Source organism: Narcine bancroftii, chromosome 3 (assembly GCF_036971445.1).
Source record: "Narcine bancroftii isolate sNarBan1 chromosome 3, sNarBan1.hap1, whole genome shotgun sequence".
NCBI lineage: Eukaryota > Metazoa > Chordata > Chondrichthyes > Torpediniformes > Narcinidae > Narcine > Narcine bancroftii.
Window position 1 is genome coordinate 232,019,341 of NC_091471.1, and position 12,244 is coordinate 232,031,584.

Here is a 12,244-nt window from a genome sequence, read left to right on the forward strand (position 1 = left end):
ACTCCTCTATTCAATGGCATGTTTGAGGTTCCCAGTGCAGTCTAACTGGAGGTAAACTCTGAACAAGGCTCTCAGTGTGGTCGAACCAAAGGGGAACTCAGAACAGTGCTAACCTAAGGGAAATCCTGAACGAGGGTCCCAGTGTGGTCTAACCTAAGGGAAATCCTGAATGAGGGTCCCAGTGTGGTCTAACCGAAGGGGAACCCTGAACGGGGCTCCGGATGTTGTCTAACCAGAAGGGAAACCTGAATGGGACTCATGGTGTGGACTAACATGAGGGGAACCCTGAACGATGCTCCCGGTGTGGACTAACCAAAAGGGAAACCTGAACGGGACTCTCAGTGCAGTTTAACTGGAGGAGAACCCTGAATGGGGCTCCCGGTGTTGTCTAAATGAGAGGAACCCTTAACAGTGCTCCCGGTGTGGTCTAATCAAAGGAAAACCCTGAATGGGGCTCCCGGTGTTGTCTAACTGGAGGGGAACCCTTAACGGGGTTTCTGGTGTGGTCTTACCGGAGGGGAACCCTGAATGGGGCTCCCAGTGAAGTTTTACAGCTAGAGTTGCATTGCTGTGGTTAGAGAATTTAAAGACTCACCTTTCGGCGCTCGGAATTGCTTGTTCTGGCCGACAGGCACAGGTGGAATGGCATACTGATAAACCTGGGGTCCCTGTAGGGAGATTCGGTAGTAAATACTGTTGGAAGGGCAAAAGACACATGATTTGTGAGGAAGGGGTGAGGGTGAGAAAGAAGGGTGGAGGGGAAGAAGGGTGGTGAGGAAAAGGGGGAGAAGGGGAAGGGAATGAAGGGGAATGGAGTGCAGGGGAAGGGATGGTAGAAGGGAAAGGGGTGGAAGAGAAAGGGGAGAAGGAGAAAGGGGAGAAGGAGAAAGGGGAGAAGGAGAAAGGGGAGAAGGAGAAAGGGGAGAAGGAGAAAGGGGAGAAGGAGAAAGGGGAGAAGGAGAAAGGGGAGAAGGAGAAAGGGGAGAAGGAGAAAGGGGAGAAGGGGAAGGGGAGAAAGGGGTGAAGGGGAGAACGGGAAGGTGAAGGGGAGAACGGGAAGGTGAAGGGGAGGGGGTGAAAGGGTGGTGGAAGGGGCTGAAGGGGAAGGGGAGAAGGGGAGGGGTAAGGGGCTAAAGGGGAAGAGGGAGGGGTGGAACCTCTGCCCCACCCTGACATACCTGCACCGAGGGACTGACATGGATGCCGTGCATGTAGGAGATGTACTGGGCGTTGTAGAGGGTGCCCTGGCCCGGAGTGACCACAATCGATGGGCTGGCCTGGGTCTGCGGGCGAGGGGGGGTTGGTGTGTTGGCTGGCTTGGTCTGCAAAGAGTGGGGAGGGCTTTAGCTCCTCATCACACCCACCCCCACCATCTCGGCTCCCCTCCACCCTTCTCCCATCCATCCACCCCCCCCCCACCAATGTCCCATCCCCATTCACATCCCCTCACCACTCCGTCATCTACACACCCACACATATCACCTCCACCCAATCACAACCCCCTCCCCTCACACAATGCCTCCCCTATCCACCCTTCCCCTTTCACCAATTCACACCCCCTCCTCCTTCCACACCAACAGAGGGAAAAGGGGAGAGAGGAGAAGGAGGAGAGAGAGGGAAGAGAGAGAGAGAGAGAGAGAGAGAGAGAGAGAGAGAGAGAGAGAGTGAGAGAGAGAGAGGGAGGAGTAGAAGGAGAGGAAGGGAGAAGAAGGAAGGATGACACCATGGTTGTGCAGGGACTCACCACAGGGATCAGAGCTTTTGTAGGGTTGAATTCCTTGGCGTTGGGGTTCAGCGTTGACTTCTTCACCTGCCTGGGAGACAAGAGGAGAGAGATCGGCCTTGAGTTTTCAAGACGGTGTCTGGTGGGTTTAACCCGAGACCAGGGGCACCCAGTGTGGTCTAACAGGAGGGGAAAACTGAACAGAGCTCCCGTTGTGGCTGTCAGGGAAGAACAGGTACTCACTCTGACACACCCTCCTTTCCCTCCTCGCCCCCGTCGACCTTGCCCTGGGGACTGGCGGCAGGAAGCTGCTCACCCTCCCCTGCCTCCGACATCTTTTCCGGGGCCATCTCTGTCTCAGAGTTTCCGCGGGCAGCTCCAGCGTCTGGAGCACCTGACCTCTCCTCCACGGGAGCCTCCAGCGGTTCCTTGGTCCGACAGGGGGTGGATCCCAGTTCCTGGAGCTGGGGGAGGAGGAGGGTGGTAAAAAGCAGCAGAATCCATATTAGATTGCCAACCTCACCCACCCCCCCCCCACCTCCCTCTATCTGTCCCACCTGGAAAACTGCGGCAAGTTGTGGGAAATGGGAGTCAGGGATCAAGAGGGGATGAAGAGAGGGGCTACACTTACTCGGAGAAGGAGCTGGATAGGCTGGAACATTCTGGGAGGCTAACGGTGAACCCTATTGAGGTTTGTAAAAATGTGGTGGGGTGGGGAGAAATTGGACGGTCACTGTCTCTCTCACCACAGGGTTGGGTGTGGAGGTGAGATGGGAGGGAGAGGAGCTGGGATGGAATTCGCCGTGGATGAACGGAACCCTGGTCCGCTAGGGGGAGGGGAAATTGGTGTCCAAAGGGCAAGAGGATAGGGACAGGGTGGGAGGAGGGAAGAGGGGACATGAGCGGGAGAGGAGGACACAGGTGGGAGGTGTTACGGAGTAGAGGTGGTCGGGTGGGGTCATAGGGGAGAGGGGAGCCTGGGATGGAGATGGGAATACGTGAGAGGGGAATGTGGGGAGAGAGAGACCGAAAGGGAAACCTGAACGGGACTCCCGGTGCGGTCTAACTGGAGGGGAACCCTGGATGGGGCTCCCGGTGTTGTCTAACCAAGGGTGGATATGGGGTGGAAACTGGTGTCCAGGGGGCGGGGGAAGGGCGAATCTTGACGGAGCGTGTGCAAAGTCCGCACACACACACATAGGAAAACACATGGAGACACTCTCACTCATACACACACAAACCTGTACACACTCACACCCACACACACTCACACACCAACTTATGCACAGACACACACACCGACCCTGTACAAACACCCACATCCGCACAGACTTGTGCACATACCCATACCCCTACACATCCACACACACCTGTACACATGCCTGCACACAAACCAGTACCCATATCCACATCTGCACACCCGCGCGCACACCCCCCACCCGCGCGCACACCCCACCCGCGCGCACACCCCCCACCCGCGCGCACACCCCCACCCGCGCGCACACCCCCACCCGCGCGCACACCCCCACCCGCGCGCACAGACCCATACCCACACTGTTACACACCCCCACACCTGAACACATACCCACACCTGCACTCAGACACACCCAAACATTCACATATACACCTGCGCACACCCACAAACGCACTCACACACACCCTCTCCTCCCTCACAACCCCTCCCTTTCTCCTCAGACTATCCACCCACACAAATTCTCTCCACACCCCCATAACCCCTCCCCTCCCACACATCCCCTTTCCTACCCCACATCCCTTCCCCAGCACCCACATACCCACCACCACGGACGCCATGCACCCAAAAATCCTCCCCTCCTCCGCAATCACTCCTCTCCCCCACAGACTCCTGCCCCACAGACCCCTCCCCTCCACCACAGAACCCTCTGCTCCTCCACAGACCCCACACCCCCCCAAGAGTGGGAAACGTACCCGGAAATCTTCCCCAAATTTCTTCAGCTCCTCGAACTGGCTCCGCTTGTCGTCAGATGGAGACGGGACCAGGCCTTGGGGGTCAGAGGAGTTGGGAAGAAGGGAAGATTGGGGGGAGAGGGAAGGTCAGAGGAGTCAATGGGAGCAGAGTGGGGAGGGGGAATAAGGGGAGTGGAGGGGATGTGGGAATAACAAAGAAGGGGAGGAGATGGAGCAGGGACCAGAGAAAGGGGTAGTGGGGAACAGGGGAGGGGGGGGGGTAGCAGGGAACACGGGAGGGGGAGACATGAGGTCAGATAACTGTGACCACCGGGGACGAGGGACGACAGGATAGACCAACACATTGAGGCTGCACACGCTCAGGAAGATCCCTCCCTCACGTAAAGCTTCCTCCCTCCCTTTGCCACCCCCGTTCCCAGAGCTCAACCCACCCAGACCAGAAGGTGAGCCTGTCCGCACCATGGTGGTTCCCCAACCGAGGTGTTCCCAACTCTCCGCCCTATGGTGGGACCCTGACCAAGGTGTTTCCCACCCTCTGCAGCCCAACCGAGGTGTTCCTCACCTTCCCTGGCCCACGGTAGGATCCTTGACCAAATGTTCACTACCCTCTGCCCCATGGTCGGATCCTGACCAAGGTGTTACCCATCCTCCGCCCGGTGGTGGGACCCTGACCAAGGTGTTCCCCACCCTCCACCCTGTAGTGGGACCCTGATCGAGGTATTCTCCAACCTCTGTACCCCGACTGAGATGTTCCCCACCCTGTCCAACCCACAGTGGGACCCCGATCAAGAGATTCCCATCCTCCTGCTGCACCTCTACCTTTGCCAGCCACCTTCGCTGCTTCCAGTGGGGATGGGTCCAGCTGCCGGGGTGGCTCCATTGCAGTGGCGCTCCCGAGCTCCTTCACTGGAGGTAGGGAAGGGAAGTGGGAGGTGAAACGCCCAGGACTCTTTCACCACTTCCCACCCTCTGCTACAATACAACCCTTCCAAGGATATCCCCTAGCCCCTCTTTCTGGTAGAGCAGAGGACAAATGCATGTCGGCAGGGACTGGGGATAAACATGGGCTGGCGGGTACTGGGCATAAACACAAGCTGGTGGATAGGGATAAACACAGGCTGATGGGGCGGTGATACATGAAGGCCAACAGACACAGGGTGTAGATAAACAGACTTATGGCAACTGGATGTCACAAACGCAGGCTGATGGGAACTAGGGGCACACGGATAAACACAGGCTAACAGGAACTTGAAGATAAGTGCAGGTAAAAAGGGACAAGTGTAGGCCAACTGTGACAGAGATAAGAGGAGGCTGAAGGGGACTTGGGGATAATCGCAGGCCAAAGGGGACGGGGAATAAATACAGGCTGACAGGAATGGAGAGGATAGGCTCAGACAGACAGGGATGGAGGGGATGAACTCAGGGGGAAAAATGCAAGCTGACAGGAACAAGGCTAAATGCAAGATAGAGGAGATAAACACCACGGGGATAGAGGAGATAAACACCCCGTGGATGTAACTATCGCATTAGTCCAAGTACATTGCATCCGCCGCACAACTCTGAGTACCCGCCATCTCAACCCTCCTCCCGCCAGAGAACACTTCTCCTTACCATCTGTGGCGAGCTGCTTCGGGGATGTGGAGGAGGGGGGAGCGGGGGGAGGTGAGGCACCAGCTTCGTCTGAGGAAGAGGGTGGACGAGGAGGGGTCCGTCTGGCCTCAGGGAGATCCTGGGGTGGCGGGCCTATGGAGAACTTCGGCGAGCGAGAGTGGTGGGGCCTGGTTGTGCCTGGCATGAGGGGAAAGTAAGGGGGAGATGAGAAAGTGGGGGAGAGAGAGAGAGAGAGAGAGAGAGAGAGAGAGGTGGGGGGGAGAGAGAGGTGGGAGATGGGGAGAGGGGGGAAGGAGGGGTGGAAGGGGGTAGGAGGAGAATGGTGTGATGGGGAAAAGGGGATGGAAGGAGTAAGGAGTGGGAAGGTACAGTGAGGGTGAGATGAGGGGAGGGGGAATGGTTGCAAGAGGAGGGGAGGGGGAAAAAATGAAAACAAAAGTTAGACACGTGAACATGACACTTGGTTCTCTTGGAGTGCAACGGACGGGGACAGCCTCCCACCTCTACCGAGGATGGGGTGAGGGAGTGATTCCCTTTCAGGGGTAGGGTGATGGGGAGGGTTTCCCTATCCGGGGGGTGGGGGGTAGCAACAATTGAGAAAAGAGGGGAGGGGAGTGGGAGAAAGACCCTTCCCCATTAAGGAGGAGGTGTTCTTCCCGGTGGGTACTCACCAGAGTGTGGAGAGGTGTTTGGAACTGGACCCTCGAGAGCTTGCACCCACGGATCTGTCTCCAAGCCTTGAGGCAACACAGTGGGGAGATGTGGGGGCACAGGTAGGTAGGTGGAGCACAGGAGGGGGAGAAGGGGCCAATAAGGGGAAGGGGAAAAAACCCCACCTCCACTGGAGGAGGGGAGAGGAACACGAAGGGATGCCTGGTATTATGAAGCAACTGGGAGAGGTGAGGTGCGGGGCGATCAAGCTTGGTGAATTTCGACAGCATGAGGGGGAGTGTGGAGGGCTGGACAAGAGTGGACGGGGAGGGGGGAAGGAGGAGGTGTTCTTCCTGGTGGGTACTCACCAGAGTGTGGAGAGGCATCGGGGACCGGACCCCCGCGGACCCCCGAGAGCTTGCCCCCACGAGCCGGTCGCTGAGCCTTGGGTGACAGCCGGGACGGACCTGCAGGAGGGAATGGTGGGGTGGGGAGAGATGACGGGGCGGGGGGAGGGGGGGGGGTCAATGTTAGTAAAAGTAGTCAGAAATGGCGGCTCTGTGGGAGAGGGGTGACTGAAGGAGGGGGGGAATATCGTCTGTCACTTTGGAGGGGGTGGGATGGGTGACTGAGGGGGGGGACACAAACATCAGTGATTCTAGGGTGGATAGAGGGGTCACGGGGGGGGGGGGGGGAAGATTAACGTCAGTGACCTGGGGGGGGGGGGGAGGGGGAGAGGATTCACTGGGGGAGGGAGGGATTAACGTCAGTCATCCAGGGGGAGGAGGGGGATAGGGGTCACTATATGAGAGGGATTAACGTCAGTGACTCCGGGAAGAGAGGAATCACTGAAGGGGGGTGGGGGGGAATTAATGTCAGTGACCCTGTGGGGAGAGTGGCCACTGAGGAGAAGAGGATTAATTTACATACCCTCGGGGGGGAGAGAAGTCACTGAGGGAGGGGGGACTAATGTCAGTGACCCCGGAGGAGAGAGGGATCATTGATGATCACTCACCTCCATTGAGGACCCGCTGCTCTGGTGATGGACTGGAGCTGGTCTCTGGGTGATGGAGACTCCCGCGAGGTGGCAGTGAGGCCACTCGGCCCCCACGCGTCATACTGGACCTCATCCCTCCTCCCCGTGCATTGCTGTCTCTGCTTCGCTGGGGGAGGGAGATGTACTTACTGTCCCTGTAAAGGAGGAAGAGAAGTGAAGGGGGGGGGGGGGAAAATCAGTCAGTCGGAGTGGGTGAGGGGGGCAGTGAGGGCGGGGGGGGGGGGTCGTGAGAGGTGGTGAGATCAGAGAGAGCGAGGTGGCATTGAAATTGAGAAGAGTAAGTGGGAGTGATAGAGGGAGGGGGATGAGGGGAAGAGGGAGGGGGATGAAAGGGGAGAGGAGGGAGAAAGGGGGGAGAGAGCGGAGGGGAGGAGGGGGAGAGCGAGGAGGGACGGGAGGAGATAATTAAGCTAGAGGATGGTGGAGGGAGGACTGAAGAGAGGGAGGGAGTGAAGCGGGAGATGGAGAGGGAGGAGAGGAAGTGAAGTGGGAGATGGGGAGTGGGAGGGAGGAGAGAAAGGGAGGGGAGGGAGTGAAGCGGGACATGGGGAAAGGGATGGAGACAGGAGGAGAGCAGAGGATAGTGGGAGAGGGTGAAAGGATTGGAATGGAGGGAGGGAGTAAAACGTGATGAGGCGGGAGATAGGGAGAGGGAGAGAGTGAAGCAGCAGATGGGGAGAGGAATGGAGGCAGGAGGAGAACAGGGGGACAGTGGGAGAGGGAGAGCAAAAGGAGTGTAAGGGAGAGAGGGAGTGAAACAGGTGATGAAGCAGGAGATAAGAAGAGGGAGGGAGTGAAGCAGGAGATGGCGAGGGAGGAGAGGAAGTGAAGCGGGAGATGGGGAGGGAGGGAGGAGAGGAACTGAGGGAGAGGGAGGGAGGGATGAAATGAAGTGGGAAATGGGGGGAAAGAGGAATCTGGGAGTTGTCAGCAAACACAGACATCACGCGGGGGGGCAGGTCTGGGGTTGGGGTGAGGGTGGGATCCTACCTGGAGCTCAGATTGGGACTGTCGCGGTCCGGAGAGGGTCTCTGCACGGCACTGAACCTTTCCTCCTCCGTCCGCCCCTCGTCGTTCTCCAAGCAGTTGCGCGCCCTGTGCTGGGTGCTCGACTCAATCTCCTTGGCCAACTGGGCAGCTCGAGCCTCCCGCTGCCGAAACTCAGCTGAGTTGTCCTTTTCCAACGGGGTTCTGAGGGGTGAGAGGGAGCTTCACTCTGAGTCCCACCATGAGAGATTGTGCCAGGACGGAGGAGTGAAATTATCATTCTATGTCCCACCCTAGGAGTGTGTGACGGGACAGGGGGAGAGGGAGCTTCACTTTGTGTCCTACCCTGGGAGTGTGTGATGAGATGGGGGAAGAGGGAGCTTCACCAAGTGTCCCACCACAGGAGAGTGTGACAGGGGGAGAAGGGAGATTCATCCTGTGCCTTTCCATGGGTGTGTGTGGCGGACTGGTGGGGGTGGAGGAGCTTCATCCTGCAGGAGGACCCACACTCACGTGTACGATGCGAGGCTGCTGTCATAGGTCGTTTTCACCCCATACGTTTCCTCGTTGAAGCGGAACATCTCGTTGGCGTCCCAACCGTTGGACTGTGTGGAATTCCGGCAAGAAGTGAGGGAGGGAAAAAGGGAGGGAGGATCCCAGCCGGGAAAGGGTAGGATGACGTGTGGGTCAGAAAGGGTTGTGGAATGAGAAAAAGGAGTGACATTGGCTCTCATTTCAATGTAGGCCCTATCCTCTCCCCCACCCTCCCTCTACCACCTCTCCACTTCCTTTTCTACTCTCCCTCACCTTCTCCAACCCTCCCTCTACCACCACTCTCTCCCCTTCCCTTTTCCCCCCACTCTGCCTCTTTCCTCCCTCTACCCCTCCCTTCTCCCCCTCCACCCTCTCTACCTCTCCCTCTCCCCATACCCACCACGTCGGACTCCAGGTCAAAGTCGTCGCCATTGCCATCTCCTCCTCCTTCCCAGGGTTGCAGACCGCTGTCCCGGTGCTCTCCGTTCACCCTCGATCCACCCATCGAGTCTGTCAGTTTGTCTGTAGTCAAGGGGGAAGAGAAGGGGAGATTGGAGGGAGGGGGGATTGGAGGGAGGGAGGAGAGGGAAGGGAGGGAGAGGGTGAGGGGTCCAAGGATGGGAGGGGGTATAGGGGAGTAATTGGAGGAGGGGAGGAAAGTGGAAGGGGAGGGGAATGGAGGGGAGAGAAAGGGTGAGGAGGGGATAGATTGGGGAAGAGGTGGGTAAGAAGAGGAGGAGAGGTGGCGTGATGGAAGACTACCATCGTGTCCACGACCTGCCCTTCCTCTGTTCACGTCGCACCTCTCCCTCCTGCCTCTTTGCCCCCCTGCTCCTCCCTTTCTTCTTGTGGGGAGGGTTTGGGGAGGTGGGGTATCGGAGCAACCCGTCCCTTGGGGTCTGGGGGGTGACCCATCCCTCGGGGTCTGGGGAGGTGTGGTATAGGAGTGACAAGTCCCTTGGGGTTGTGGTAGACACTCCCTGCTCCCAGTTCTGGGAGGGGGTTGGGCCTCGCCTCCTCACCTCTCATGGCATAGTTGAGATCAACGTCCCTGAACTGCACCAGGACCACGTCAGATGGACGGAAGATCATCGTGTCAATGATGTCCTCGCTCCTGGGGCCCCCAGATGTGTCAGCGGACTTCCGATGAACTGTATCTACTGCTAGCTCCAGCTGTGGGGAGGAGGGGAGAAAGAGGTGGGAAGAGAGAGAAGGTGAGTTGGGGTGAGAGAGGGGGGGAGAGAGAGAGGGGGAGAGAGGGGAAGGGAGAGAGAGGAGAGGGGAGGGGGGAAGGGAGGTGAGAGAAAGGGGATAGAGAGAGAAAGGGGGTGAACTGTTAGTTGGGAAGCTCAAACCCTCCAGCCACACTCCCACCAGATCATATTCTCTCTTCCTCCAATTATCCCTCCTCTACACCCCTCTGCCCCCTTCTCTCTCACTCCCCCCTCCATCTCCACCCCCACATCACCCCTCCTCTTTCACCCCCCTCCCATCTGTGGAGAGATAACCTGTAAGCAGCCTGTAGAGAGGCCACAGAAAGCACTCCCCCCCCCCCCCACCCACCCCACCCACCCCACCCCGTGCTGCCTGCTCCCCCATTGCATACCTTGGAGCTGAGTGTTTTAAATATCCCCTCATAAACATTTCCGTTCCTCACCCACACGTCACACGTGGACCCCTGCAGAGAGAGCGGAATGGACTGTCAACAGAACACGGAGACCTTCAGCACAGTGCAGGCCCTTGGGCCCATAGTGCGGTGCTAACCCAGTAACCTACTCTACAAGTGTGTAGAATTTCCCTACTGCTTACTCTCCATGTTTCTCAGTTCCACATTCCTATCTGATCACCTCTTCAAAGACCTTGTTGTCCTTACCTCCACCAGCAGAACATTCCATGCCCCTACTACTGTCTCAGTGGCAAACTTACACCCAAGCAACTTAGCACTATGACCCCTCAAGTTAACTATTTCAGCCCTGGGGAAAAAGCCACACGATCAATATGTCTCATTGTCGTGTACCCCTCTGTCAGCTCACCCCCCCAATGGTTGTATTTATAAATCCTGTGACTGCGAGGTCTGGGCCCAAGAGCCTGTGTATGGTAGCACCAACGAGGGGTTGCAGATTCCGGAAAAGCCACCCCCCCGGTTCCATTTGAGAAGGAGAAGCAGAGGAGACGACCTTCACGGGACCAGCTGTGGCTGAAGAATGCACACAGGCTGGCGGGGCTGCTGGCGATGCGGTCGAGGGGTTTGCACCGGTCAAAAGGGGGGTGAGGGGGGAGAATGTAAGAAGGTGCTGAAGGGCTTCCTGCTTGCCTTGGAGGTTCAGACCTGGAACTCACCCTGCCGATGGTTTGGACCAGACTCTGTGTGGTGTGGCTGCAGCAAATCCACTGACACTTGGTGACTCGGAGGGTGGGGGGGGGAGGAAGGCTGACTCTTTTTCACTTCTCTCTGACTGCAAGAGGCACTTCAGGCGATTTTTGACGATAGCAAATTCTGCATTGTTTTTACTACAATAAAGGAACCCCTCATCCTCCATTGCTCCAAGGAAAAAAGATCATGAGATGTGCTCTCCAATCCAAGCAGCAAACTCCACACCCTCTCTATCCTTTCTGCAATGAAGGGCCCAGAACTGAACGCAATATTTCTTGGGGTCTCACTAAGGTCCTGCATAGCTGCAATATTACCACATGGCTTTTGAACTCGATTCCATGGTTAATGAAGGTTCCTTTCATTGTTGGGAAATGTAATTGTGATAAACTTTGGCCTGCTGCAAAAGAAAGCCACCGTGAGCATTGCCCAGTGTCCCTAACGATAGGAGAAAGAGGAGCTAAAGAGACACTGAGGGCCCGTGGATTCGCCTCCAGCATTCCCGCAGCCTCTGTGACCGCATGAACTCCTGTTCGATCCACTGGCTGCCTGAGCTCCAGACTCGAACCCTGGAACTTGGCCAGGAAGCCTTCAGCGTCCGAGGCCCTTCTTCCCCTCAGCACCTGGTCCCTGCGAGCTAGTCTCCATTAGCCCGCAGCCCTTGCGGGTCTGTCAACCTTGAGTCGACCAACAGCTTGTGTGAGTCCTTCAGCCACTGAGCCCTTTACTGGTCCGTCGCCGCGGTTGCCTACCCTCCAGGGTTGTCTCCTCTGGATCTCCTTCTCAACCCGGGGTGGGAGGAATGTTCTCCTCGTTTCTGGTGTAAACCTCTATCAAGTCTCCTTTCATCCTTCTACACTCCAAGGAGAAAAGTCCCAGCTCTGCAAACCTTGCCCCATAAAGACTTGATTCCCGATCCAGGCAACATCCTGGTGAAACGCCTCTGCCCACTCTCTGTAGCCTCCACATCCTTCCTGTAATGAGGTGACCAGAACTGAACACAATTCTCCAAGTGGAGGCTCACCAGGGATTTGTAGAGTTACAGAAGAACCTCCTTGTCCCTATATTCCATCCCTCATTTACGAGACGTGGGCGAGAAGGCACACGGGGCAGTCTTGGTCACCCAGCCTCAGGAAGGGTGTCATCGAGCTGGGAAAGGGAGAGTGGAAAAGATTCCCCAGCACTGGAGGGGGGAAAGGCTTTGATTTACAAGGTGTTGGGGGCAGATAGGCTGGGACTCCTCCCAGGAGTGTGCAAAGCAGATGGAAGGAACATTCTAGAGGTTTCACCTGCAGGAATACAGAAGTATGGATTGGGTAGGGTGGGGGGGGGGGGGGGGGAGGGGGGGAAAAGAGGGGTGAAT

General features: G+C 57.3%; 1 protein-coding gene across 7 annotated transcripts in view; it reads right to left on the minus strand.

The window, feature by feature from the left end:
• Positions 1 to 12,244, minus strand: part of atxn2l (ataxin 2-like) — a 38,776-nt gene that overhangs the window by 10,310 nt on the left and 16,222 nt on the right. For 5 of the 7 annotated variants that reach the window (XM_069926919.1, XM_069926921.1, XM_069926916.1 and 2 more), the window contains exons 4-17: positions 10,117 to 10,188; positions 9,533 to 9,683; positions 8,911 to 9,032; positions 8,490 to 8,581; positions 7,980 to 8,180; positions 6,948 to 7,123; positions 6,301 to 6,399; positions 5,282 to 5,458; positions 4,490 to 4,576; positions 3,671 to 3,744; positions 1,967 to 2,187; positions 1,745 to 1,814; positions 1,179 to 1,322; positions 596 to 668 (exon numbers count right to left, since the gene is read on the minus strand). In XM_069926919.1, the coding sequence (XP_069783020.1) occupies positions 596 to 668; positions 1,179 to 1,322; positions 1,745 to 1,814; positions 1,967 to 2,187; positions 3,671 to 3,744; positions 4,490 to 4,576; positions 5,282 to 5,458; positions 6,301 to 6,399; positions 6,948 to 7,123; positions 7,980 to 8,180; positions 8,490 to 8,581; positions 8,911 to 9,032; positions 9,533 to 9,683; positions 10,117 to 10,188 (1,759 nt within the window). The remainder of the gene's footprint in view (positions 1 to 595; positions 669 to 1,178; positions 1,323 to 1,744; positions 1,815 to 1,966; positions 2,188 to 3,670; positions 3,745 to 4,489; positions 4,577 to 5,281; positions 5,459 to 6,300; positions 6,400 to 6,947; positions 7,124 to 7,979; positions 8,181 to 8,489; positions 8,582 to 8,910; positions 9,033 to 9,532; positions 9,684 to 10,116; positions 10,189 to 12,244) is intronic. The other 2 variants (XM_069926918.1, XM_069926917.1) reach the window with 2 other exon arrangements.